This window comes from Haliotis asinina, chromosome 16 (assembly GCF_037392515.1).
Source record: "Haliotis asinina isolate JCU_RB_2024 chromosome 16, JCU_Hal_asi_v2, whole genome shotgun sequence".
In the NCBI taxonomy this organism is placed as follows: Eukaryota; Metazoa; Mollusca; class Gastropoda; order Lepetellida; family Haliotidae; genus Haliotis; species Haliotis asinina.
In genome coordinates this window covers 18,386,729-18,414,586 of record NC_090295.1, presented here as the reverse complement: position 1 = coordinate 18,414,586, position 27,858 = coordinate 18,386,729, and the positions used below count along the sequence as shown (strand labels likewise).

General features: G+C 39.2%; 1 protein-coding gene across 1 annotated transcript; it reads left to right on the top strand.

Annotated features, from left to right (window-relative positions):
- The first annotated feature begins 233 nt into the window (after window positions 1–233).
- On the top strand, window positions 234–24,374 carry LOC137268480 (putative oxidoreductase YteT). The gene is made up of 12 exons (XM_067803046.1): window positions 234–371; window positions 983–1,067; window positions 1,467–1,540; window positions 2,082–2,141; window positions 2,943–3,107; window positions 5,671–5,856; window positions 8,303–8,401; window positions 10,262–10,390; window positions 18,477–18,578; window positions 21,481–21,541; window positions 22,526–22,605; window positions 24,246–24,374. The coding sequence occupies exons 1-12, from the start codon at window positions 234–236 to the stop codon at window positions 24,372–24,374; spliced, it is 1,308 nt and encodes a 435-aa protein (XP_067659147.1).
- Window positions 24,375–27,858: the final 3,484 nt, after the last annotated feature.

The following is a 27,858-nucleotide window of genomic DNA, read 5'->3' as shown; positions in this document are numbered from 1 at the left end:
TTTGTGTGCTGGCGATTTGGTGCCTGTCTGTGAGGGTGCGGGTTATAGAATTTGTACTTTACTAAGAAAGTGTAATCCCAAATATGTCCTACTGTACATTTGATCACTTTCTAAATGGTATTGCATAATCATAATTTGCGTGAGGGGTGAGTAACTATGGTTTTGCGATGAACCTTAACCACTAGGCTACCCTGCCTACCCCATGTTAATTTTCAGCTTCTATCCTTGCAGAAATGTCTAAACTCATCAACATGCTGAGGAGAGAGAACCCAGAACAGCACACTGGTGCGGTGACATGTATTGTTGTTGGAGCAGGTAGTCGAGGAAGCACATATGCAGCTTATGCACAACAGTACCCTGACAGAATGAAGGTGAGTTGACAGTGGGGTAGGGGGTAGTTGACAGGGGGTCTGGCCTGGACAGTCATTGTGTGAAGTAGGAGAGTCTGTTCCTGTACATCTGGGGCCATGTTGTAGCCCAACGGTTAAAGCGTCTGCTCGACACGGTGACGACCCAGGTTTAATTCACCATATTGGTATAATTTGTGAAGCTCACTCAAACCTAAAATGTCATGTGTTTTGCATATGAGGCAGAGCTATGACTTAATCAAAGACGTAAACCTAATACAGCACATGCAAATCTTGAATATGTGATTCAGATGAAAGGGTTAGATGTTGTTTTAAGGCAACATATCCAAAACATTTCCACTTGAACACACAAAGCCATTTAGAAAGTGTTATCCCATATTTATGGATATCATATGAAAGCACATAGTATGTTGTACAAACATGATATTCTGTTTATTACCGAAGTCGTCAAATAAAGGAAAATAAACCCAGACCTTTTTCAAGCATAGGATGGCTACCTGTCTTCGCCGCATGTAGAACACAACGTATGAAAAATATGAACCCAGACATTTTCGCCCTCGTTGGTAATAGAACATATTTCTCTATGGAGATTGATTGAAGGTGTTTTTGGTCAGGTGGTTGGGTTGGCTGAACCCAGAGAGTATCAGAGAAATCAAATCAAAGAAAGGAACAATGTCCCAGCAAGCAATGTCTTCACAGGTAAGAGAACAAATGCAATTGTGGAACACAGATTATACAGCCTCTGAAGGCATTTTCTGTCAAGTATTACCTTTATCAGTTACTTAGCGTAGCCTTCTTGGTTTCCTGGACAAAGTGTGCGAGTAGAAAGTAGGTGGTTCAAGCCCAGATTTTGTTGTTTTACAGTACCCCAGTCTGATATCCCCTAAATAAGATAAGAGACTTTTGAACATCCAGGTTAGAACTGTCTTGTCCAGACTTGGGTACAATGTGTGAAGCCCATTTCTGGTGTTCACTGTCGTGATATTGCTAGAATATTGCTAAAAGTGGAGTAAAACCATACTCACTTACAAGAGCGTCCACACATGTTAAAATATCGGGATAATGTTGCTGTATTTTCATATTACTTTGTACTGACAGACTGGCGTGAAGCAGTCAAGAGAGACAAGTTTGCTGACTTTGTCATCATCACAACAGTGGACCGAGACCATAAGGTTTGTTACTCTCAAGTCGGCAAATTTGAGTTTTCCAATGGCTTGTTCCAAAGTTGGCAAATTCAACTAGAGCATGTGTTCTCTAGACCATTGTGCAAACAGTACATGCTTGTGAACAGAGCCGAGAACAATCATACCAACGTTGAACCATCTTACTTAAGACCCTCAGGGTCGGGTGGTCACATGTCACCATATCCCAGTTACGAAGATCAATGCTCATATTGTTGATCACTGGATTTAATTACTCAATAATTTACAGACCACTGTAGCTGGAATATTGCTGAGAGCGATACCAAACCAAAACTAAACTATCCTACATGTGTGTTACCATGGTTATTGCTGCCCATACCACCAACCACTAGTTTTCCTACAAAGGTATCGGGACATTGGGGTAGCCTAGTGGTTGAAGCATCCGCTTGTCACGCTGAAATGGGTAGAGTGCGTAAAGCCCATGTCTGGTGTCCCCTGCCGTGATATTGCTCGCATACTAAACTCACTCACATGATGAGCAAAATACTCATCAAATATCTTGCCCCTTCAGGATCCTGCTATAGCCTTTGCCAAGAAGGGCTATCACATTCTGCTGGAGAAACCAATAGCTGTAAGTATGTTCTACTCAAAGCATTGCTCAGAGAGTGTAGTCACAAGTGCCAACATTACACTCGTGCATGGCTAGTGCATGTGCTGTCTGTGACGATGATATTGATTCTACATAACCTGGGGCCCTACATTCACAATGGCAATGGCAAATCTTTGTTGAAACCAATATGAAAACATCCTCCTAGCTTCTCGTAAGTTCCACAGACTTCTAACTTCTTTGGGACACCTTTAGAAGTTGGATCAATAAAGAAGGATCACAATAAGTCACTTGCTTGATAATGGTTTTACAACATACAAAAAGTGTTCTCACTGTAACAAAGAATTTGCTCGTCCATATATTGCCATCCTTCTCACTAATTTGCTGTACACAAGAAAAAGACAGGAATTATGATAAAATCCTCTCTCTCAGATCAGACAAGATGGACTTTTGGAATAGATTTTGAAGGCAAATATTCAAGATGAATGGACCGGGTGGAAGATTGTTAGCAGTTAGTGACTTTAATTTGTTTAAAAGTTAGATCATTGGTTCAAATATGTGAAGAATATGGGGGCATGTTGATAGTTGGGTGTTGGAAAGAATTGGAACCGTATTACAAACAGGCAGTTCGAAATCAGCTTACTGTTACTTTAAATACTAAACGAAAATGTATTCCCATTATATTTTTCACACACATTTTGGTAGAGACACATGAATATTATTTCTGTTTAAGGAATTTGAATTAGTTTGGATGTTTTTTAGAAATAAATATTCACACAAATGTTGTTTGTACGAAGTCTATATGTTTGTTTTGGTCAATGTTAGGCTACAGAGGCTGACTGCCGTGAGATTGTGAGCACATGCAAGCCGTACAATGTATGGTTGGCTGTGTGTCATGTACTACGGTATGTTCCGTGGGCCAAGAAGATTAAGGAGGTCATCACTAGCGGCAGGATAGGGGACGTGGTCAATATACAGCACACAGACCCGGTAGGTAGTTTACAATCTATGCTCTTGTATGTATTTAGAACGTGTACGATATTTGACGTATTTAGTGTCACCTCCTTAATAAGCACTTCCTCTTATAAATGTAGAGTGTTCCCTACCCATGCCTCTGTACAAATTTTGACATTCAATTTTTTTACTGATCAACAACTGAAAGACGTAATATAGATTACTGGGGTGAGTGGGAATTTAGAAGAAAGGATGTGTTCGCGATGTGAGGCAATCTCTGTTGATTGCTTATGTTGATATATGTTGATTGATGTTTTATATTAGTTTAGGCCTAATCCTAATTTGTGCCCCTGTTTCTTTTCATATCCTATTAATCACTCCTTTTGAATTTTTATCAGCTTAGGGTGAGGTGCTAAATATGTTGAATACGGTATGTATCTATGAATTGATGGAAGTCTTTGTTTCAATTCTGTATTTGCTTTATTGATACCAGTTGCTAGATTATTTGTCTTGTATTTCTGTTTCTAAAGACATCAAGCTTTATAATGTAAATGTGACACTTTTCCCAAAGCTCTTTTTGTTTGTTTTCATTTAATTAAGAAGTCACTAAGTTACCTTTTTTAACTTTGAATTTACTCTCCCTGCAGTCATTTGCCAAAAAAACTGATTTAAAGCAAAATTGAATTTCGTTCCCTGTGGGTGAAATATTTGTTTGGCTGAACTGAGGTCTGTGAACAAAGGGAGATAACTCTTGTAATCATGTTGACAACTTGTTCCTGTGTTTGAAAGGTTAGTCAAATACAGTTCGATTCATTTTGTGATAACGTCTACAGAAATTTATGCCGCATGCGGTTTTGCACTTTCATGTTCGCCATGCTTAAAAGTAATAGCTGTGTTTGCAGTTTTCTTTATGCAAAATAGAATTTTTGTTATATTTTCATCTATGTGTTGTGAAGTGTGATTGTGTTTAGTTGCCACGCAAAAACATCATGGTTTCTGTACATATTACTGCTTTCCCATATTTAATGAATGTATGTGTTTGTTTTTAACCAGGTTGGTTTCTGGCATTTTGCACATTCGTATGTTCGCGGGAACTGGCGCAATGCGAATAAGAGTTCAAACTCTCTGCTTGCCAAGTGTTGCCCTGATGTCAACCTAATCAGTTACTGGTTTGGGGAGGCTAAATTTCTCAAGTTTGGGAATCCTACACTTTACAAAGGCGGATAAGGTATTGCAAAAAACGTTACTGTCTTTCTTTGCAGACTTTATCAAGCCAACAATCTGAAAGTTGGATATTTGCTTTGTTTGCATTTCTTTTTCATTACAGTGCTTGTTTCATTTGCATGTGTTGAAATCTTTGCACATATTTGTTCTAAACTTATCTTATGCTTTTCCGCACCCTTTTGTGTTTGCTAATTGTAGAAATGGCAATCTGCAAGGTTCGTGGTGATTGTAACCCACATACTAAACATGCTTACAATAGATGTTTGGGAGGATGTTTTGCCAAATAGTAAAAGCATTTGATTCAGCACATGGATACAATATGTGAAGCCCACAAGCAGGGAAAAAACATCCTCACTCAAGCACTCACCCACCCACTCACTCACTCACTCACTCAACAGCTGAGGACTGACGTTCTTTTGTACAATCGATGAAACAACAGACAACATCCAATGAAATTAAGTGAAAATGAGGATCATCTGCCAGGTAAATGCTTTGAGTGACCCTAGCAGAAGGATAAGCATTCATGAGAGAGACATAGCTCTCAAGCAGCTACCATTGCTTGGGGTGGAAAAAACCCACTGCACGACACCATAGTCCAGTGTGTTTTTTCTGTCAGGCAAGCAGATATGCATATGGCGCTGTACCGGTGTCCAGTAAACTTTCTAATCTTATGAATGGTATTGTAGAAAATTGATCAGGGTAGGTGATATGACATGGGCCACTCTTCTGAGTGCACTCCCAGTCGTAAAGGTATTTCAACCTCTGCATTGAATGAGCATTAATTATGTAGAGCACATTTTATGTGCAATGTTTTTTGTTTTTGTTTTGTTTATGTTGTTTTTTATGTTGTTTTTTATATTGTTTTTTGTTTGTTTGTTTGTTTTGTTTTTTGTTGTTGTTGTTTTGTTTTGTTTTGTTTTTTTTGTTTGTTTGTTTGTTTTTTGGGGGGGTCTTGTTTGTTTGTTTTTTGTTGTTTTTTTGTTTTATTTGATTTGGTTTGGTTTTTTGGTTTTTGGGTTTTGTTTTTGTTTTGTTTTGTTTTTTGTTTTGTTTGTGTTATTTTTGGGGGGTTGTTCCTTTTTTTCTTTATTTTCTTTTTTTTTTTTTTTTTGTTTGTTTGTTGTTGTTTTGTGTGTGTGTTCTTTTTTTTCCTTTTTTTTATTGTTGTTTTTTTTTTTTTTTGTCTTTGGGGCGGGGTCACCCATCTGCATGTGTTTGTTGTAAATGTTGTCGGTAGCAAATGATCATGACAATTAGGACAGACAACATCTAAATTACCTTTGGAGAGCCAGGATAGTTTTTGATGGCATCTAAACACAAGGTAGTGAAATATTGATGTTTAAAAAAACATAGCTTGACAGAAATTCCAATTCAGGTTGGTTTCTGGCGTTTTCAACATTCCTACGTCAGAGGGAACTGGCGAAATGAGGAGGAGAGTTCTAATTGTCTGTTGGCAAAGTGTTGTCACGATGTGGACCTGATCAAGTGTTGGATGGGGGAGAAGAAATGTCAGCGTATCTCATCATTTGGAAACCTCAGCCATTTCCGGAAAGAGGATAAGGTGGATACATTGTTATACATCAGGGATGCAGGTTACGATACATTGTTATACATTAGGGATGCAGGATATGGTACATTGTTATACATCAGGGATGCAGGTTATGGTACATTGTTATACATCAGGGATGCAGGTTATGGTACATTGTTGTACATCAGGGATGCAGGTTATGATACATTGTTATACATCAGGGATGCAGGTTATGGCACATTGTTATACATCAGGGATGCAGGTTATGGTACATTGTTATACATCAGGCATCAGGGATGCAGGACGTGGTACATTGTTATAGATCAGGGATGCAGGTTATGGTACATTGTTATACATCAGGGATGCAGGTTATGATACATTGTTATACATCAGGGATGCAGGTTATGATACATTGTTATACATCAGGGATGCAGGTTATGGTACATTGTTATACATCAGGGATGCAGTTCATGGTACATTGTTATACATCAGGGATGCAGGTTATGGTACATTGTTATACATCAGGGATGCAGGTTATGGTACATTGTTATACATCAGGGATGCAGGTCATGGTACATTGTTATAGATCAGGGATGCAGGTTATGGTACATTGTTATACATCAGGGATGCAGGTTATGGTACATTGTTATACATCAGGGATGCAGGTCATGGTACATTGTTATAGATCAGGGATGCAGGTTATGGTACATTGTTATACATCAGGGATGCAGGTTATGGTACATTGTTATACATCAGGGATGCAGGTTATGGTACATTGTTATACATCAGGGATGCAGGTTATGGTACATTGTTATACATCAGGGATGTAGGTTATGGTACATTGTTATACATCAGGGATGCAGGTTATAAACCATGTCTGTTAAGACCCGTGAAGATCCCCGGGATAGAACAGGCCTTCAGCAACCCGCGCTTGCCATACAATGGGTGGTTTGTTGTTTAAGGCTGCAATCAGCAATGTGCCATCAATATGGCATCGGTCGGTAAATAACTGAGTCTAGAACAGACGACCCAGTGATCAACAACATGAACACTAATCTACCCAGCTGGATGCAATAACACATGTTAACCAAGTCAGCGACCCTGACTACCACCTCTTATAACAAACATGGGTGACTGAAGACCAGTTCCAGTCCGGATCTTCACAGGTCCTTATTGTACAACTCTTATCACCGCTCTGACTGTCATTAGTCTGTTTCACAGTCCCTGCACTGCATTATTCATATTATTCGGTCATTATGTGCTTCTGATTGGTCAAACAGAGGAGTCAAATGACAATAACCACATCCTCTTGAAGCAAGGGAGATAACTTTCTATGAAAGTCCTCTTTTCCACTGGTCCATTGCGGCTGGAATTTTAGAGTTATCTTTGGTTGGACTTATGAGTCTGTACAAACAAAATCATGTAATGACATCAACATCTAGTTAAATTTCAGTTGACTGCAGGATTTGCCAAGCATTCTAATTGTCAACAGGGCGTAGACTGATATTTTCTTAATGTTTTTTATGATTTTTTTGTTTCAAGTGAGTTGATGCTCTTTGTTTGTTGAGACAAGTTTTAATCGCAAAATAGATCTTGATTTTCAGTCAGATCATCTTGACTGAGCATGTTCATATTGCCAGTAACATGAAAGGTGGATTTTGGTCAGTAGAAGAGACAAAACTCCTGCTGGCATCTAAAAATCCTGCAGTTGAGCACATAAAATCCAGCATAGCTCAGCAAGGGTAGAAACTAGATTTTTGTGGCAGTCAGCTACTTTGCTTGTGGGAGATGAATGTGGTAGCCACTATTCATTTAAATAGGTCATTTGATGTCTACAGAACTCCAGAGGATTATAAGCTAATTCAATGTACTTTAAAAATGTACTTTCTCAAAAAAGGTGGGGGTTGGGCACCAATTTTGTACCCATGAACTAAAACGCCAGCAGTTTTGTACATAGTAATGGTACAATATTCAGTTTTAAATGATTGGGAAGGGGGTAGGTGGGGCATTCATGTCGTATGTGACAGGAGGGGTGTGGTTTGGGGTGAATGGGGAGGGGGCGGTGGTGTCACTTTGTGTATATTAGTTTGGGGAGATCATTCATGTTGTTCATGCTTTGCCTTATAAATCATCATCATCCACTAGGCACAAATCATGAATGGTTACTCAATGCCTGTTATATGTGCAAAGTACATCAGTGTGAAAAGCCGTCTTTGAACATACACAACTCCATGGTCAGTTTACATCAGTTGTGTCCGTTTTCAGATATTCAATCTTTTCTTTCATCGGTCTTCACTGATACTGTTGTGAAATTTAAGACTTCTCAGATTTGGATAACTGCTTCAATTCCAAAGCCGGATTGTATACTTGTGCATGCATGTTTGATGTATTTACGTGTATTTAGGATGAACATGTGTCGTATATCCTTCCTGTCATACCATATTTTATCATTCAGTCTTTTAAAAAATATTGTTTTCAGCCGGTAGGGGCAGCATCTCGTTGCATGGACTGTCCACAGACGATTGAGACGTCCTGTCCATACTCAGTGAAAAGACTTTACCTTGATGAAGTCAAATCTGTGAGTTTTTGTCAACAGCGGCTGCTCTATGGAGCAACGTATTTTGTGTGGACATTTCGACTAATGGCCAGTGAGATACAGTGGAATTATATATGTTGTTGCTTGTTTTTTCAACGCCGCAATCAGTAATGTTCCAGCTAAATGGCGTTGTCTGTAAATAAACAGTCTGGACCAGACAATCCAGTGATCAACATCATGAGCATTGATCTAAGAAATTGGGATACGACAATATGTGTCAACCATGTCAGCAAGCCTGACCACCCGATCCCGTTAGTCGCCTCTTACGACAAGCATAGTCGCCTTTTATGGCAAGCATGGCTTGCTGAAGGCCTATTCTACCCCGGGACCTTCATGGGTCTTGAAGTAAATAACCATAACCCTTTTGGAGCTATCAACTAACTTTCAGGTTTCTTCAGAGGGAAATGTGGTTTGAGATCAACTTTTTTATTTTGACGCAGCTAAGTTTTCAACAGCTACTTGATTGTAATTTTATACAGAGAAAATTAATTCTTTGTCCCAGTTAATATAGTGTGCCAGAAAATGGTTCTCAAAACATCGCAATAATTTGTATATAGAGTTGTTCCATAATTTGCAGATTGTAAGTTGTTCATCAGTTGCGATATCATATGAAATGTCAGATCTACAGATATCAGCATTTTGTTCTTTGTGTGACAAGAACGTTAGATCCTATCACATTATTGATGATATGGATGGTATCATATTGTTGTCAACTATCAAGGGATACATTGCTTAATCTTTCATATAAGTAGAAACAAACATTGCTTAGTGGATGTTCTTGATGGGCAGACATGTAGCAGTCATTATGCAGAGTTATGTCCCTTAGATTGAATCCCCGATTTGTTTCAGCTGAGTTTTTCAGTGTGGCAGTGTTCCTGTGCTCATGGGTTTCTATACCAAAATAAATGTTAAGACATGCCCCACTTAACCTACACATCAAGACATAACAGAACTACTTGTTCTCTTTATCAAAACCAAAGATTAACTAATACTGTATACAGTTTACAATATAAGAAGCAAAACCTGTAATTAAAATTACAAAGTGCTAGAATATATTTCCTTTGGTAAAATATTAGTGTTATATCTTACCGATCACAGCGATTATTACAGAATATTGGGTTTTACTATCACTGGTTGATCGCTGGGAAGTGTGTGCAAAGCTGGTAGCTATTTTCGGCTCTGCATGCGAGACAAGTAGGCACGCTGATCTTAATCCAGTGTCTAGCAGAAACAAATTAGAACAGAAAAGTTCAATCATCTTGTCTTGCGATGTTTATTTGCAAATTTGACGTCTCCACTGATAAAATACATTATAGCTGGAATATTGCTGAGTGCGGCGTAAAAATAAACTCACTCACCCCATAGATAGGCCAAACCCCTTCTACAGTCTGTTATTATGTCTTAAGAATTCAGGTCACATACCTACTTTTTCATCTAAATCAAAGATTACTGATGTAATAGTGTATGCTCTGGACATGAAACTTTCGTCATCATGACTTCATGATGTCATAAGAGGGAGTCATGGGCAGTTTTCATGAGTTAGCAACCAGTATGGAAAATTATGTCCACAGCACTGAGCAGTTAAGTGGCAAACAATAAACTAAGTAGGTTTAAACAAGAGCGAATTACAAGCTTAGATTATCTGAACTTAGGGCCCAGTAGCATGTGTCGACAGTGATGCAGGCTTTTAAATTCACTGCGGATTTGAGGTAATTTCTGTGTCAGGCCAAATACTGTGTAATGTGTGATTTAACATATGTGATTTGTCACATGCATAGATAAGGATATGGCACCATTATTCACCATTGTTGTAGCTTGGCTGATATTTTTTTTTGTTGCCAGGGTAACCAAGGCTGGCCAGTGTCTATCATCACGGATGTCCCTGACATTGAAAGTGTTACAGAGGCACTCAAGACTGGACCATATGGGCGATGTGTGTATGAGTGTGATAATGACGTAATGTCACACCAGGTGGGTCAAGGTTAAGTTAAAATGAGGTCAAGGACAGTGTACATGTTATAGTCATGATAGTCTGTGTGGGACCGATTGCAGATTGTAATAGTTGCCTTTTGTGGCGTAATGTTGACAGTATCATTTTAGTCATTTGGGCCTCTGGAATGCAGTAAATGTAAAATATTAAAATTTCCAAAGTAAATGAAATATGTTTCTGAATGTTACTAACATATTTGTTTTCTTATTGACATTTTCAAAAACACTTGTCAATTTTGGTGCAGTTTTGTCATTTTCAATGTGATCTAGAAAAGGTACACAGGTTTGACTTAAATGAGTTGGTGAGATGATTTATATTTCGAGAATATTTGATGATGTCCTGATGTGAAATGAAATATTTTCAGGATGTTTTTAGCAATAGGGGTTTTTATTATTAACAGAAATACTCAAAATACAGCCTGTGTTGAAAAGAACAAAATGTCAAAATTTACTCCTCTGAATGCATCTGATAAGTCATAAAATCTAATTATTGCATGATTGTTCAAATTTCTTACATTAAAGAGAAGTAACCATGGTAGCTGACAAGGAAGGGCAAGTCATCAGTTAACACAAGATTTAATGCTTTGTTAATATTTGTGCAACCCAATATAGCGAAGTGCAGCCTAGTTATGAATTAATCTTGCACCTTGTGCAAGTCAATTTTTGTGAAATACAGCAACTATAAATCTATAGAAATTTATAAGCATAAATATGTCCTTAGTATTATGGGTGGGAGCAGAAGGTAGTTTTGGTTGATGAGGTTGATCTGGGCAGATTCGAAGGTGACTGGTGATCCAAGTCTCGTGATCATCGTCAGGTGCACCATAAATAGCCCGTTAAAGGCGAGGAGGGAATGAAAGGTATGTGTGTTTATATATGCACGAAACCTTTTCATCAGAAAACAAAAAGCGAAGGGTGGTGAATTCATGAATGTATTGTGTGCTACCCTGAACAACAATAGACAACTGATAAACACACGTAGCAAAGTGAGAGCATACCGCTTGGTTTGTCGGGAAAGAGATGGAAGCAATCTCTAAGACATGCTAGAGGAGTCACCCTTAATTCGAAGAGGGAACAGAGTTTAACATGGAAAATGTTTCACGAGCTAAATGTTTCATTGGAAATGTGTGTTGAAGCAGGTTTATTTATTCATCGCTATGATGACACTGTAGTGTGTATTGGGACATGTTTGAACGTCCATCACGCCACGTGTGCGTTACGTGACTACACCCGCAGTATATGAAACAGATTTAGTGGAATAGTGATTATGCCTCAGTCCACAGGTGTACTCGAAAAATATCAGTGTACATTTGGAAAATAATTAAATCCAGCTTTACAGTTGTAGATAGCATCACATTCTAGGCAACAGAAACAGGCTGTATACCAGAGCTCATAAAGAACACTTAGTGCTCTATGCAAACCTAAGGTGTCATTGTGTGTACTGTGTGCTGCCCTGAATAGACAGACAGTACCCGTCAGCCCAATTTGAATTGAGCGCGCTTGACAACTCGCGTGTTCTCGTCCTTTCAAATCGCCCGTCTTGAACCTACTGTTAACCATTTGTAAAGAATTATTCAGGTATGTGCCGAATAGGAAAGTTGATGTTTAAATGATATTTCACTGTACCGTTTCCTCACACATGTAACGTTATCACAAATAGACCACACGGTTAGACTTGAACCGTGTCAACTAAAATATGTATACAGTTTTACTTCAGGGCATGGTATTTCAAAAATAGATTGTTTGAAACATAACTGTATCATTTACAAAACTGATCAGGGCAACACCACGAAGGTAGGTTTGTTAGGAAAGAGTTGGATTCAATCTATAAGACATCTTAGTGGCACGCAACGTGTTTCATGTTTACAATAGTCCCCCTTAGTCGCAGAGTGCACATAGTTTAGAAATTTCCACTTTGGGAAGATACCCTTCCAACTCATAAATTCATAATGTAGTCAACTCATACAAGATAATGATTGAAACGTTTTAATTCAAGATTATAGTCCGAAATCAGTGAAGATTTCAAAATAACCAATCAAGCATACTCTTGTACATAACATGAAGTCACAGAGAGGTGAAAACCATAGCTTCACAACGTGTACTCTATGAAGACACGCATGACTGAGCGCGGTTGTCAATGCAAACCGCAGGTGCGTGCATAATATCTGAATGGAAGGATGTGGGGAAAATGTTCAATGTCTGAATGATACACTGACTTGTATAGAATGATACTACAGTTTATGTAGTGGCGTCCTTGTCAGTATCACTACGCTATAAACGTTCGTTTGACATCCTTAGATGCATTTTAAAACTAGTTCGCTACAGACTGTTTACAATCTAGCCTGTCACACTGATGGACAACCCAGTGTTGTATAGTAGACTTCCTCACAGCCATTTTTGAGGTTTTTTGTCCCCAGGAAACCAAAACAGTCTCCTTAGCAATAAACAAGTCAGCTTGTGAATGATCGACGGATATACATGGGTATCATCCTATTAGGAAGCAGATATAAGCGACTGACCGCCCATAGCAGTGTCAACATACAGGCCTCGCGCCTTTCTGTGAAGCTTCCCATTCACATTTTTTGTGACCAGTGTACTATCGTATTTACGATAGCTTAGGGAAGATTTATTATTTGGAAAAGGACTTATTTGAGTTATATGATATATATGTCCTCTCAACCTTTGTTTTGCTGTTGTGTGTGTGTGTGTATGTGTGTCTGTCTGTGTGTGTGTGTGCATGTGTGTGTGTGTTTGTAGTTACTGTAACCGGTATTTTCTTCATTTTAAATGATATAGGAATGTCTGTGTGTGTGTTATTTTTACACCTATATCTGAAGATGAATGTATGGCACCTTTGAATAGATCAATTACAGGTTTAACCTGTAAAACATTGCTGTGAGTGTGGTAAGCAGTTTATAAACACATCGTAAATAACTGATTTCTGATGAATAAAAGTCGCCCGCGTGCATGTCTAGGGTTAACATATTTTCAGCTTGTAAACAGTTGCACAGGGATAATTGGAGCCTGTGGCGTCTGTACGGAATGCACTAATCCTTGTAATGGTTAATCCATGTAAAATGAACTCACAATTTATATGATGACATTAGTTTTTAGATGTATTGGTATGAACGGGAGGTTCGTACATCTGTGAGGTGTGTGTCGATGACTGTCTTGAGACAACACATATTGTCATCGAGGTACATGCATATATTGTCATCGAGGTACATGAAGGTTACATACTATACAAAAAAATTGACAAAACAAGCAGTTAATTCACATCATTTATTAATTCAAGCCAATCGGTTCAATGCAAAGCTGTGATATACGAATGGACAGTAGGGTTCACTCTGGAACATCAAAGTCAACAGAACAGTCACTTTATATACACAGGATGCTACTTCAAGGCTTGACTGTTTAAACAGAAAGTCAACTTTTTGTAACACATTTCACACATGTGAATATTCAGTTGACCATCCCTACGCTGATATAAGGTTGAATGGTTATCTGTAGTCTATGCTTTATCCATTGTCTTGAACGATCTCCGTCCAGGTGGTCCCAGTTTCACAACTCCTCTAACGTAGAGGGAAATTCGGCGTTTTTCATCGTTCAAACGCCTCAGTTTATGAGGTGTTTTCAAAATATGAATCAAACTAGACGTGCGATGTTGTCTCGGCATTCTCGTCTTACTGTTAGACTGACATACTAATGATCAGTATTTATGTCCTCAAACTGTCTCCTCCACGTCACCCTCCTCCTTATCACCGTCGTATGATATCGATATCAGATTCAATGTCCCTTTCTATTTCCGGGATATAAATCAAAGACAAGATCGCTTTCATCTTGGGTTTCAGGAGGAGTTTGATTTTATTTTTGTGAATGGATTGCTCCGTGGAAGGTTTCATATGTCCTAGGCTGTATAGCATGTTTTGAAACAGAAATGCCTCTTTAAAGCACTTGGTATATTCCACCAGAAAGACGAGAGTATTACGCAGTAGACCATCCCACCTCAGTTTCAGTTTTCTCTCAACCCATTCTTGCGTTCGTCCCTGTCCCTTGTACTGTTTCCTCTGCAGTTTCATCTTGTGCTGAAACATGTCGCACACATGCTTCCAGATGCGCTGTAAGCCTACATTTTGCCACTCCTCGGCTTCCATATCAGTGAATGTTGGCTTCCCATGAGGAGGGTTGACAGACAGACCACTGCCTTTCTGGGACGCAGGTAGGTCATCATAGTCACTGTCATTGTCATCACTCTCGAGTTGGACGCGCTCTCTCTTGGCAGGATGTAGATCGTGTATGTTATCTATCAGCACCCCATAGTCAATGATGACTCACTACACGTGTCCGAATCGGTTTCAATTTGAGTGAGCTGATGTTGGTGCAGTCTCTCTACTTCAGTCAGAGGACTATCTAGAGATTCTGTTGTAGTCAATTTCTCCCTAGGCCGATCAGGTTCAGACTGAACTTTGAACCGTCCGTTTTCCTCGTTCATGAGATTGACCTGCAGTCGATCCTAATCCTTGGTGGTAGGTGTTTATATCAATGACGAGTTGTCCAAAGGGTGTTTCAGCAACCTTTTCATACATGAACACACTGTGAAAAGCCCTTTTCAGCAACTTTTTCATACATTCCCCTAAAGAGGTTCATTTGTTCGGGCAAAATTCTATGTCCAAAGAGTTTGATTTGCTGTTTATCTATAGGGGAATGAAACAGGCTGACATAATGTGCGTTGAAAGCAGTCTCTCGATTCTTTATCTCTCAGAAACAGATTTTGCACAAAGAGAAAGATCACTATATTCTTATGATGGGAGGTTTGAGTAAACAGCCGCGATATACGCTTATCGTGCATTGCTTCGGCCAGGAAATCATCCAACACTAATACTTTCCGCTGGTCAGCATCAAAGTAGTCCTCGTCCAAGATGTTGTAAGGAATTCCTTTGTTTATATCAATGATGAGTTGATAGGGTGTTTCAGCAACCTTTCTTATACATGGCCGTAAATTGGTCCATATGTTCGGGAAAAGAGTTTGATTTGCTGTTTATTTATGGGCGAATGAAACAGGCTGACATAATGTGCTTTCAAAGCAATGTTTCTGGATTCCTTACCTCTCGGGCACAGATTTTGTACAAAGAGAAAGATCAATACATTCTTGTGATGGGAGGTTTGAAATACGTTTGTCGTGCTTTTCTTCGGCCAGGAAATCATCCAACACTAATACGTTCCACTGGCCAGCATCAAAGTAGTCCTCGTCTAAGATAACGTAAGGAATTCCATCTACAAAGGTTACCTGAGGCAATTGCTTTCTGATATCCTAATACAAGGGCTGCCAATGAGTATAGCACCAAACAATGCGGGTAGGTTGGGGTTGGACCAGGCCATGTTGGAGCAAGTGAGAGGTAAACACGGACTTTCCACAGCCACTGGGTCCAACCACCAGACCATTGGAGGGAATCAGGAACCTGAACTGTTCTTGCTGCTTGTCCGCGAGGAGGAGGAGGAGGGTGTCTCTCTTGAGAAGGAGGAGGAGGAGGTAGGTGTCTCTCTTGAGGAGGATCACTTCCTACAGACGGAATGTCGGTATCTAGAGGAGAGGTACGTATGGAGCGTGCATCTGGCTCCAATGTCTCTGAAGATTATCGTTTCGTGTGAACCTCCTCCCACAGTCCAGACAGGTAATCAATACCATAATGATCCTATACAAGTGTTCAGATTACGCTGTTGACGTTTCAAGTCAGCTTCCGCTCGTTTCAAAGCAGCTTTTGCCCGATTCAGTAAAGCTGGCATCTCTGACATATATCGTATTTTCATGGATTGGGGTGTTGTCTTCTGCCCCTTCTGGGTTGCCACTGTTTTCATTTTAGATGTTACATGTCTCTTCTTTGTCTTCAGCATCGACGTCTTGGGTGCTTTTGGTTTCTTTATCTGTTGTGATTTTCTTAACGTTCTCTTCCTGAATAAATCTCTAGTGTCGAGCTTTCATCATGCTGTTCACGTCCAATCGGTTTGCTCGTGAGAGTTAAACTGTTTGTCAGGCTACACTATGGTAGAGTTTATACTGTCTTGCAGGTGCGGGAGGGAATCTTGGAAGACACTCTTTTCTTCACAGTGCTCTTGTGGCAATGCATTAAAAAGAGATGGTATGTGTATTTTAATTTCGTCTAACAATACACACAGGTAAATAATCTTTGATGGTCTTCACCATCTACGGGCTTCTACGGGCAGGAGGCCAGAACATGCGTCACACAGGTAGGACATCTTAAACTGAACTATAAGCAGTCTCAAAGGGCATTGGCGCATGCGCACCAGATCACAAAAGCCTAAGGAGAGGGGCTTTGAGGGGATTGGCGGTAGGATGACATTCATGTATAACCGCGGATACTTGAAAAGGAGCCTTAAGAGGTTTATTCACAAGCTCATACTGACTTGCTCATTTCCAAGGAGACTTTGGGGTGGCCGGTTGGTTTGAGAGGAAGAGTAGACAATTGTAGACATGAAACACGTTGCTTCCCACTAAGATGTCTTATAGGTTGCATCCAACTCTTTCCTAACATCCTACCTTCACGGTGTTCCACTAATCTAAATGATACAGTTATATTTCAAACCATATATTTTTTAAATACCATGCCCTGAAGTAAAACTGTATACATATATTAGTTGACACGGTTCAAGTCAAACCGTGCGGTCTATTTGTGATAACGTTACACGTATGAGGAAACGGTAGCGTGGAATATCATATAAATCATATAGAATGTGATGCTATCTACAGCTGTGAAGCTGGATTTAATTATTTTCCAAATGTACACTGATATTTTTCGACAACACTTGTGGACTGACGTATAATCACTATTTGACTAAATCTGTTTCATATACTGCGGGTGTAGTCACGTGATGCACACGTTCAAACATGTCCCAACACATACTACAGTGTCATCATAGCGATGAATAAATGAACCTGCTTCAACACACATTTCCAATGAAACATTTAGCTTGTGAAACATTTTCCATCATAAGCTCTGTTACCTCTTCGAATTAAGGATGACACTCTAACATGTCTTAGAGATTGCTTCCATCACTTTCCCGACACACCAAGTGGTATGCTCTCACTTTGCTACGTGTGTTTATCAGTTGTCTATTGAACACAGAAATGGCTCCATCCATGTGTATTTCGAAATATTTTCAAATTAGCACGCTCTGAAGTAAAATTGGATACATCATGCTGTTTTCGCTTAAAGTCAAAATGTTTCATCACGTTACACGTAAACGGAAACGCTGCCACAGACAGAGCATTTCAACATCAACTTTCCAAGTCGAAACAGGTCTTAAAACTATTTACCGTATTTTCTTCAGAAGCCCTTTCTTTACATAGGGTTAACAAAAGACGTTCGCGGGAGATTTGAAAGGACGGGAAAACACGTCTGCTTGTCTGTTCAGGGTAGCACACAATACATTCATGAATTCACCACCCTTCACTTTTTGTTTTCTGATGAAAAGGTTTCTTGCATTTATAAACACACACACCTTTCATCCCCTCCTCGCCTTTAACGGAGTATTTATGGCGCACCTGACGATGATCACGAGACTTGGATCACCAATCAACATCAAATCTGCCTGGATCAACCGGATCAGCCAAAACTACCTTCTGCTCCCACCCATAATACTTATGTCAGCTCCCTTTCCTTCTAAACTCTGAACAGCTGTGGTACCAAAACACTGCTATCCATAAACACATGTCGGCTATGACAGCTCTTGTAAACAGGGATCAGCTCTGTCCCTGCGTTGGTATGCTTTCATGGGTACAACATCACAGAAATGTGTTTATGTGCATTAGAACCTCTTATGTTTTCATACACTACATTGCAGTTCGAACTTGATCGGTGCAACCAGGGCTTAGATTTTCGAAACTCTCTTACTGCTAAGATTGTCGTAACGTAATGTTAATGTATGGCACTTTTGACTATCTTAGCACAAAGATAGTCATAAGTTAATATTAATGTATGGCACTTAGGTCTTTATCTTACATGCAAGTAGCTTAATGTCTCTTAAATAGAACCCTGGAATATCTTTGTAGGTAGTAAATTTCCAGTTTGAAGGCGGTGCCACAGCGAGTCTGACAATGGTGGCCTTCACAAAGAAGGTGGGCGAACGTGAGGTGAAGATCTATGGGACCAGGGTGAGTTCATTTCTCATGACTGTTGACAGTCTCTTCCGACAGATTTCTTTTGTCATATCTTCCGTCGTAAATCCTGTTCTAAAGGATCCGTTTATGGTGCGAGTGTTCAGGATTCGCGATTGGTTGCAATCAGATTTAGTTGTGCAATCAGCTACATTCTTTCCCATGTGATCATTTGCAAGACCTTGGTAATTTCTCTATGCTTCAGGAAAACTAGAACCTCTTCTTTGTTGCAATGCACAAATCTTTCTTCTAGACAGAACTGAGTCATGTCATGGCGGTCCAATGGCATCTCTATCGCCCCCATTGGCAACGGACAAGCTAGGTATTAAATGTCTTGTGTGTCTGATCCCGGCAGAGAAGGAATATTTGCGGCATCACATCTGTTCGCATGTCAAGTTTGATCTAAGTTGATGTAACACATGTTCTTATTGGATAGAAAGATTGGAGATAATTTGTGTTGTGACTTTGTGCTGTTAAGTTATTTTACGAGAACAGGGAAATATGGCCGACTTAAAACAGAGGTTTGTAGGAAGATATGACATGTAACGTCTGTGGGAAGAGAATGCGCTGTTAAGAGAAACATGGTATCTGCAATTATCAGACGATACTTTTGGTGTTTGCAGATTTTTTTTAGAAAGGTCAAAGATAAATGCTCTTTTCGGCCCTCTGGAATTGTTAAAATGCCAATTTGCCAACAAGTTGCCATAGTTGCTGACATGTCCAGACTAACCATTTTCCATTCCTACACCTGGAACCTGTGTTCCCCCAGCAGAAAATGGGTACCTGCTGGGATAAATTATGTGACTGTAAACCTTCTAGTGCCTCACAGCCAGCTGGGGGTATCTGAGGTAATAATGATAGTGTTTTGATCAAGATATTCATCTTGGAATGGCGATATGAAAGTGGACTGTTATAATTATTAATATTCGAAATTGTGAACTTGTGGAAATATGACAAAAACAGTGACAGGCGGCAAACATTCAGGACATCTGGTCAAAATCTTAACTGTGAGAAAATCCTTAACCCACAATGAATTGTTTTCCATCCGAGCATGCTCTTGCTATACTTACCTCCTGTTAAAATATATTTGGGCCAAACAGAGACGCTAACTTCTACGATTCGTAGTCGCAACAAATTTTAGCCTCAGACAACGCCAATATGATTGCACTAGACATTCTACGAAATTTGAAGAAAATTCATTACAATTCGGATCTATGGACAAAAAACATGTTTCTGTCGATTAAATATATTTTCGCCAAAAGGGAATGACAGTAAGAAATATACTTTGGAAATCTGCTGTGGGAGGTACGTGAAATTATTGCTTCACTCTTAATTAGTGTCATATTATCTTTCTCAGAATCCATCATGATTTTGTGTGTTTAGAAAACTACTGATTTTTGGGTCAATCTACTAATTTTGATCCTTGAAACTACCTTTTGCAATATTTTGGCAGCCCTGGTGAAAGATTAGAAAAATATTAGTTCAAATATCAGAGAAATGCTCAATGAAAACCTCAGATAATGTCATATTGTCTTTTCGTGTTGTCTTAAATCCTAAACACACCACTGTTGAAATGAACAAAGTCTAGAGTGTGAATGTAAATAGCATGTGAGCGCTATGTCTGATTGTTCTTGACGCATGAATTCCCAAGAAAGTGTTTATTTTTGAAGAGAAAATAAATCAGCACATATTTTATCAGTAAAAACAAAAGTAAGTCCTTTTCTTGACAGGCATTGCATCTTTGCCTGTTTGAAGTATCGAATTGGGATATACGACAATAATTAAATTTTCAGTGTGTTCATTAAAATGCTGGCAATCTGATTGGTTAGCTGGGAACATTTCTTTTGATTTCATTTCCCAATGAATCTAAAAAGCTAAGCCACTCCCACCGAACCGGACTACTTTCGGACCTGAGGAATGTCGGGGAATACCGTCACACAGTGAGGGAATTCCCTTGCACTCAGGTACCCTAATGAACTTTGGATAAACATTGAAGTGATACTTTGTGGTTAACATAAACAAACAACTCAAAATTATCCGTGAACGTTAATAACGTTGTAACGCCTCGACAAGCGCATGCGCACGATGGAACGTCAGTTCATGGCATCGCAATCCCAGTCACATCACAGCCTCTTTCCACTTGCGCAAATACTGCCTCCACTAACAATCTCAGTGCCACTAACTTCATGTCATCGGGCTTCATTTCCAATTCTCACTTTCCAAACTGTGTCTTTCACTTCGCTGGTAATAATTCAAATGTTTGAACTTGAAACTTTGCTGTTAACGGGACGGCTCATGTGTAGTTCCGCTCTGATTCGCCACCCGATGTTCGTTTGGTTGATTGACAGCTGTATGGGGGTGCCCTATGCTGATTGGCTAATGGTTTGGTATGCGTGTCATTTTATGTCATGTCACCTGAGTCATGTCACGCCATTACCCAATTCTTACACCGAAATTGTTAATCGCAGGTAAAAAAGATAGCTGTTTCGATGAATTTGATTATGTTTAAAGAAATATTGTTGAAAGCCTATAGTATTTGTTGTTGAATTTAATTATAAGAATTGACTGTGTATTTCTTTCGTTGCACCGAGGTATGAAACTAAAAACCAATGTGCAAACTTTTGTAAGAATCCGCGTAGTAGCGCACATTGTTTCCACATTGGTTTTTAGTTTCATACCTCAATGCAACGAACGAAACACACAGTCAATCCTTAAATGAAAAAAATGTGTATCATTCATGAATGTGATGCATCGATGGGTGTTATTACACATTGATGGATAGACATTTAGTACATACAAAAATTAGCATATTAAGCTCGCTTATGGTCAAGCAATCTCCAAAGTATAATGACCAACATTTGTAGTATATTGCAGAATGGTCTGTCTTTCTGTTTTACAGGGAGAAATCTCAATGGTTGATGGTGTCGTCAAAGTGTTTGACTTCCTAACAGGACAGACAAGTAAGACTTGTACATTTATCGTCAGATTAGTTCCTTTATTCACGTACAGATGCATCCGTTGTTGCTGAGATCAGCTGGAAACAAATTAGTGACTGATTTGGAACTGGACCTTAGCTAACTCTGCATGTCTTGAGGATCAGTTTTGTAGATCTGGAACTGCTGTCATGAAGCAAACTTTACTGAGGGTCCCTCCCATTCTACAACATTGCACTAAGGTTGCCCGAGTGGCTTGTGATCACCTGTATGACTTGTGAAAGGAGGCCCTGGTAGTTAAGGTGACTTGGTTCATGGGTTTATAATGTATGGCTTTGGAGTGAATTCTTGCTCTTAGTATAATTTTGGGGACACAAATTAATCATCGTGACAATAAATAGACAATGTCAGATGATCAGGCATCTGCTTTCTGACATGAAACAGTGAGTGAGTTAGCCAAATATTCTAGCAATATCATGGCAGGGACACCAGAAATGGCCTTCACACATTGTAATCATATGGGGAATCGAACATTGGTCTTTGGCGTAACAGGCAGACGCTTTAACCACCGCTTTAGGCTACCCCACTAGCCATGGAAATGACTGAGTGCATTCAGCACTGTGGTCGGTCCATCCCCCAAGTTAAGTATTTCATTATTTTCGAAGTACTTGATTAAACACTCGATCATGTTTGCCTTGCCTCTTATATAAGATCTATAATCCAAAAGTCTTCTATTAACACTTGTCAGCGTATCACGCTGAACTGCATCCCTCCCCAATGCTATTTACATGTTGAATTGCCCCCTCTCCAATGTTATTCCTATGCTGAATTGCCTCCCACCCAATACTATTTCTATGTGGAACTGCATCCCTCCCCAATGCTATTCCCTGGTTGAGCTGCCTCTCTGCCCAATACTATTCCTATGTAATTGATTTTCATTTTATAATATTTAAAGTTGCCTGAGTTCAATCAGGGAAGATAACTGTTAATGACTAACTGTTCATCCTTCAGCCACAGAGCGTCTAGAGGTGGATGAGTTCGCCCAGCGAAGAGGCTATCACCTCATTCAAACCTTTGTCACGGCCATCAAGGTAACTTTCAATAAATTCTCATTAGTAGGCAGTAGACATACACCCATAAGGCATGCAAAGTCATATGGTCTGAGGTGCCAAACGTTGTGCCTTTCACATTTGGCCTGCGATTGGGTTAATGACATCCATAAACTGCCCATAGTTCCATTTCCAGGTATTCGCTGTGCGTAGCAGGTGGCGACTGTCCAATTAGTGGGCGCCGTAGCCTCTACGATTCTGTCAAACAGCAAAGTTTATCAAATTTGATAAAAACTCATAAGCCGTAGTGTGTAGGAGGCATTGCACACCACGGAGTCGTCACAATCGTTTAACCAAAATGATCAAGGGATATCTGAACGGTCATCGCTCGGCTACTGCCGAGTCACAGCGCAGCCTTGGTAAGATATCCATACGATGTCTGTGTAGCCTCCACGAAGGTTTGCCTTGGTCTGACTCCAAGGAAATCACGCGATGCCCCTAGACAAATGTTGTAACCTGCAGTGATCCACGATGTTTTAAATCGCATGGAAAATCACAGACTACTTTAGCGTACAGCACCCGTGGCAAATGTGATCCAAGTATTACTATTCCAGGCATGCAAGTACCTCAGATCACTGGTTTGAATACAAGGATTTCCCTCATTTGTCAGTAACAATGTTTAAAAAGATAAGAGATTAGAGATGGAGATAAGCTTTTTTCTGGGTATTTTGCTAATTTTGTCCAGAATAGGATCTTCAGCTGGTATTAACATTTTCCGATAACCACCTTTTCTTTATAATGTCTGGGGTGTTTTATATGCCAGTAATTTTAAAAGACAGTATTTAAAAAGATAAGTATAACATATTGTTTTAAGAAAGAAACCCCAAAAAATGTGAAGTCTTAAGACTAGCGATTTCATTGGATGATATTTTCAGAAGGACTAATCAAAATGATTGTTACAAACATAACTAGCTGCGTTTGTGTGAATGTTTCTTTCTGCAGTTCATAAAGTGTACAGTTACGAAGTGAAATTCCTTCGATAATCTTCTGGCCTACTCGTAGCATTTGACACATAGGTTTTTTCTGTTACGTATTTGGTTTTCACTGGTAAACCAGGATATACAAGTCAACAACTAACCAAAGTTTTTCTGTAATTTCATTTGCATATTTGGGATGCTGCCACTATATTTTAGTGAGTATTTTGGAAATTTCAATGCGTATTTTGTTCAGATATGCAGCTTATTTAGACTTACTTTGGAAGAGTTGCATCAGATTGTAGACCAAGTTGACCATTTTGCTTTAACTTTCCTCCTCCACTGAGATGACAAGAGCCTTGGTACAACTGATCACTCTTCTGTGTGGAAACAAAACAACAAACTTCATTGCTCTAATGTCCCAATATTGACTTGTATATTTCGTAGCAAGACGATTTATCTGTTTCATAAATGTGAATAATCTGGAGCCATCATGAGTCATCGGGAGTGTTTTGTATCATTCACCATCCAGTTGTCAATATAAGATCTGTCCATCCATTTATCAATCGTCCATCAATCATTTGTCAATCCTTGCTTCTCCCTATCATTTTCCAATCATCATTTTAACAAGCTTTGACCTGAAGGCGTGAGCAGGAGTCAAAATAGGCAGCCATCTTATATTGAATGGCAATTTTGTTTTGGTTCCAGGAGAATAACCCGGAACTTATAGAAACAGGAGCAGACGAGACCCTCAACAGCCATCTTCTTGTCTTCGCTGCTGAGAAAGCTCGTAAAGAAAATTGTGTTGTGACGATAAATCCAGATGGAACATTTTAAGGAAAATCCTGCAAGAACATTTCATGGAACGTTTTTGTTCCTAGGAGTGAAGGTCTAATTTTGTATTTATCAAGGGATTGTACGTATACTTAGACTCACAAGAGAGTAAAATTGTGGAATCATGAAGACCAGTTCTAACCCGGATCATCACATATAAGAAAAAATTGAATTCTTAGCAGGATCCTGACGGTCAGTATCTTTCACACAGTCCCTGCACTGCATTATTTGCTTTTATGACCAAACCTTCCTGCTCTCAGTAATGTCAGTATGAAGGCTGTCAATACAAATCGGAGAGATAGGTCATTGATAACATTGATTGATTATCGATAAATATCGGAGAAGTAACTTTCGGCAAAAAATGAATGAGTATCTTTACGAGTACCAAGTCCTTAGCAAGCACTACAAGTAGTTGTTTTCAAATTGTTAGCAAGTATTAAGCATCTCTGAACTTGAATGGAAACAATTGTTTGTTTGATAATGCAATATTCCATGGCTTTTTCTTTGGGCCTGATCATCTTTAATGATTTCAATGTACAGAATACTTGTGCCTTCAATACTGACATTTAATATCATGATGATTATGTGTACTTTGCCACTGAATGATAACCGGTATCATTGGTATGTATATAGCCGCTTACTTCAGTCAACTGTTCTAAACTAGATATTGCAAAATATTCCATACTATTTAAAGGTACTGCTTACACATGAACTGATCTATTGTAAAAAGAATTCATAATGTTGAAAAGATTATTGTTAATAATTGTGTAATAAATGATGAAAATTGGGGAATCCCTGACAAAACCTCACATGCACGATATTTGCACATGCATTGCAGCAATTTGATGCATGATCCTTGTGCAGGTTTGCAGTTGGTTCCCCCAAATAATTGAAATTCTTTGACGTAACCATATAATATGCATAACATTTAGTGAGTGCTTCACGTGAGTCTAAACGTTTGAGGGGAAGTATATGAGATTAATCTGAATATGCTGAAGATGACCTAAAGTCAGTTTTTTACTCTGCGATGGTGATGGCCACAGAATTATTGGCTTTGCTGTGGTGATGACCTGAGGTCAAATTGTGGACTACATTCCAGATTTGCATTCACCTACATATCTGGAAACTTGAATGAAGTCTCTCTCGGAGTCATCTGAGTGCCGCTTTAATCAACAAACACTGGTGAGACGGCCTCGCTGTCTACATGAAGGCCAGAAGCCTGTGTGTCTGATTCTTACTTGGCCAAGTCAAATGTATGGGATTGATTACACCATACACATTCTTGTTTTCACCAAGCGTAAAAGTCTGACTTCTTCAACATTTCTGTCCTCCCAGATTTAGCTTGACATGGTAATATAGTGAAAATACTGTTTAAGATTCACTTATATATTTCACCACTAATACACGAATCACCAGCAAACATAAATTTGTCATATTTATTACCCCTATGACAAAATATCATCATCGTCATCATCATCATCATTCAACCTTATTCAAACATATATAGGTTACAGGACAGACACCACATCCCCCATATGACCAAGACAAGTGGATTTTTCGAGTTGTGCTCCGGAAATGAAGCCCATCCCTCCATTTTGAGACTAGGTCAGAATCGTTTCCATGGAAACTGGGAAAATGATAAATCACAAAAAGCTAAAAATAGCAAAAGGCACCACTCTAAGATCTGCCTCACATATCTGGCACGTTTTGCTAACAGACTTTAAGAAGTCCGAAACGTTTCCATGGAAACCGAGGAAATAATAAATCACAAAAACCTGTAAATAGCAAAAGGCACCACTTTAGGTACTGACTGATGTATCTACCAAGTTTTGCAGAAATATATTGAACTGTTTTTCAATTATGCTCCGAAAACGAAGCCCACTCACCATTAAACTAAGACCAGTAAAAAAGAACTAAAATGCCAAAACTCGGTGAATAGCGAAAGGCACAATCATAGGTTCAGATGATCTATCAATTTTGGTTTAAAAAATATTGAACGGTTTTTTAGTTATGCTCCGGAAACAAAATGATTACGGACGGACGGACACACGACACGTCGACTATACGCCCCCGCATTACATGCCAGGGGTATGAAATGCCACCATATCGCATGTTTCATTATCTAACAAGTTTCCCCCTTTCAAGTTCAGAGATGCTTATACTTGCTAACCCTCTCCGGAAGCGACCATTTTCCCACTGTTCTATTAACTGTTCATCCAAGTGACACTCCACCATCATCAAGGTGGAACACAAGTCCACTGGTCTTTGTTTCGAAGATTATGCACTGAAAAGTTGCAATCTAACTTATTCCTAAATGTTCCTGATCCATTTCAAACCTTTTCTGAGGAATGAAATATCATAGCTGATCAATGCATTCCAAAATCATCTACAGTTCCACACATTCGTAAACCATGGTTTAACACTGATTTCAAACAAGCTAGAAGGGAGAAAAAAGGCAAGAAAATATTTCCGTCGGCATCCAACGATACGTAATTTGAACCAATTTGAAATTTCTAATGCCAAGGCTTGTCGCACATTTAAGCAAAATAAACGACAGTCATGCCAAAACTACGTTTCTAAAATCAACTCATGAATGCCATATGGTGCAGAAAATCAAAAGTAAAGGATCAAAGTGTAGTGTTCACCATCTCAAGGAGGGTAACACGTTTCTCACTGAAACATCTGATATTGCAAATAAAATTGGTGAAACGTTTGTTAAACATTCCTCTTCGTCTAGTTATTTACCAGCCTTTCATAAAAGGTCGTGTCTAATTCAAGGTTGGGGAGAAGATCAAGCTACTCTCCTACACCTATACAGATGTCCGCTCAAAGCTTGATTATGGCTCCATCGTATGTGGTGGACTTTGTAAAAGCAAAAGTATCAGATTCTGTCCATTACCAAGGTCTGAGACTTTGTCTTGGGTCTTTTAAAACTTCTAGTGTTGACAATCTCTTCGTTGAGGCAGATGAACCATCTCTTGCACAACGCCGTATAAAATTATCTTTACAATATATCACAAAACTATACTCGAACGAATCTAACCTTGCATATAACTGTGTCTTCAATCCTCTCTGAAGATTTGCATAGCAAAACGTTTTCTCTTGTTCCGCCTCTTGGGTTCCGAATAAAGCCATTTATTACTGCTGTTGGCATTGAGCTGGAAAATATAGCTCCTTCCCGACCTCTTTCTTCTCCTCCTTAGCAACTGGTCAGGCCACAAATTGACCTAACATTAACTACTTTTAAGAACTCAGAAACGAATGAATTACAATATAAACAGGAATATAATCAATTAAAAAGTAAATATAATACTTACCAAGTCTTATTTACAGATGGGCCCAAGGACGCTGGCGCTATGGCTTGTGCCACTGTCACTGGATTCAGGACAATGGCATCTAGAATACCAAATAACAGCTCTATTTTTACTGCAGAAGCTAACGCCATATTAACGGCTCTCAAATATATTCAACGACACACAAAACATAA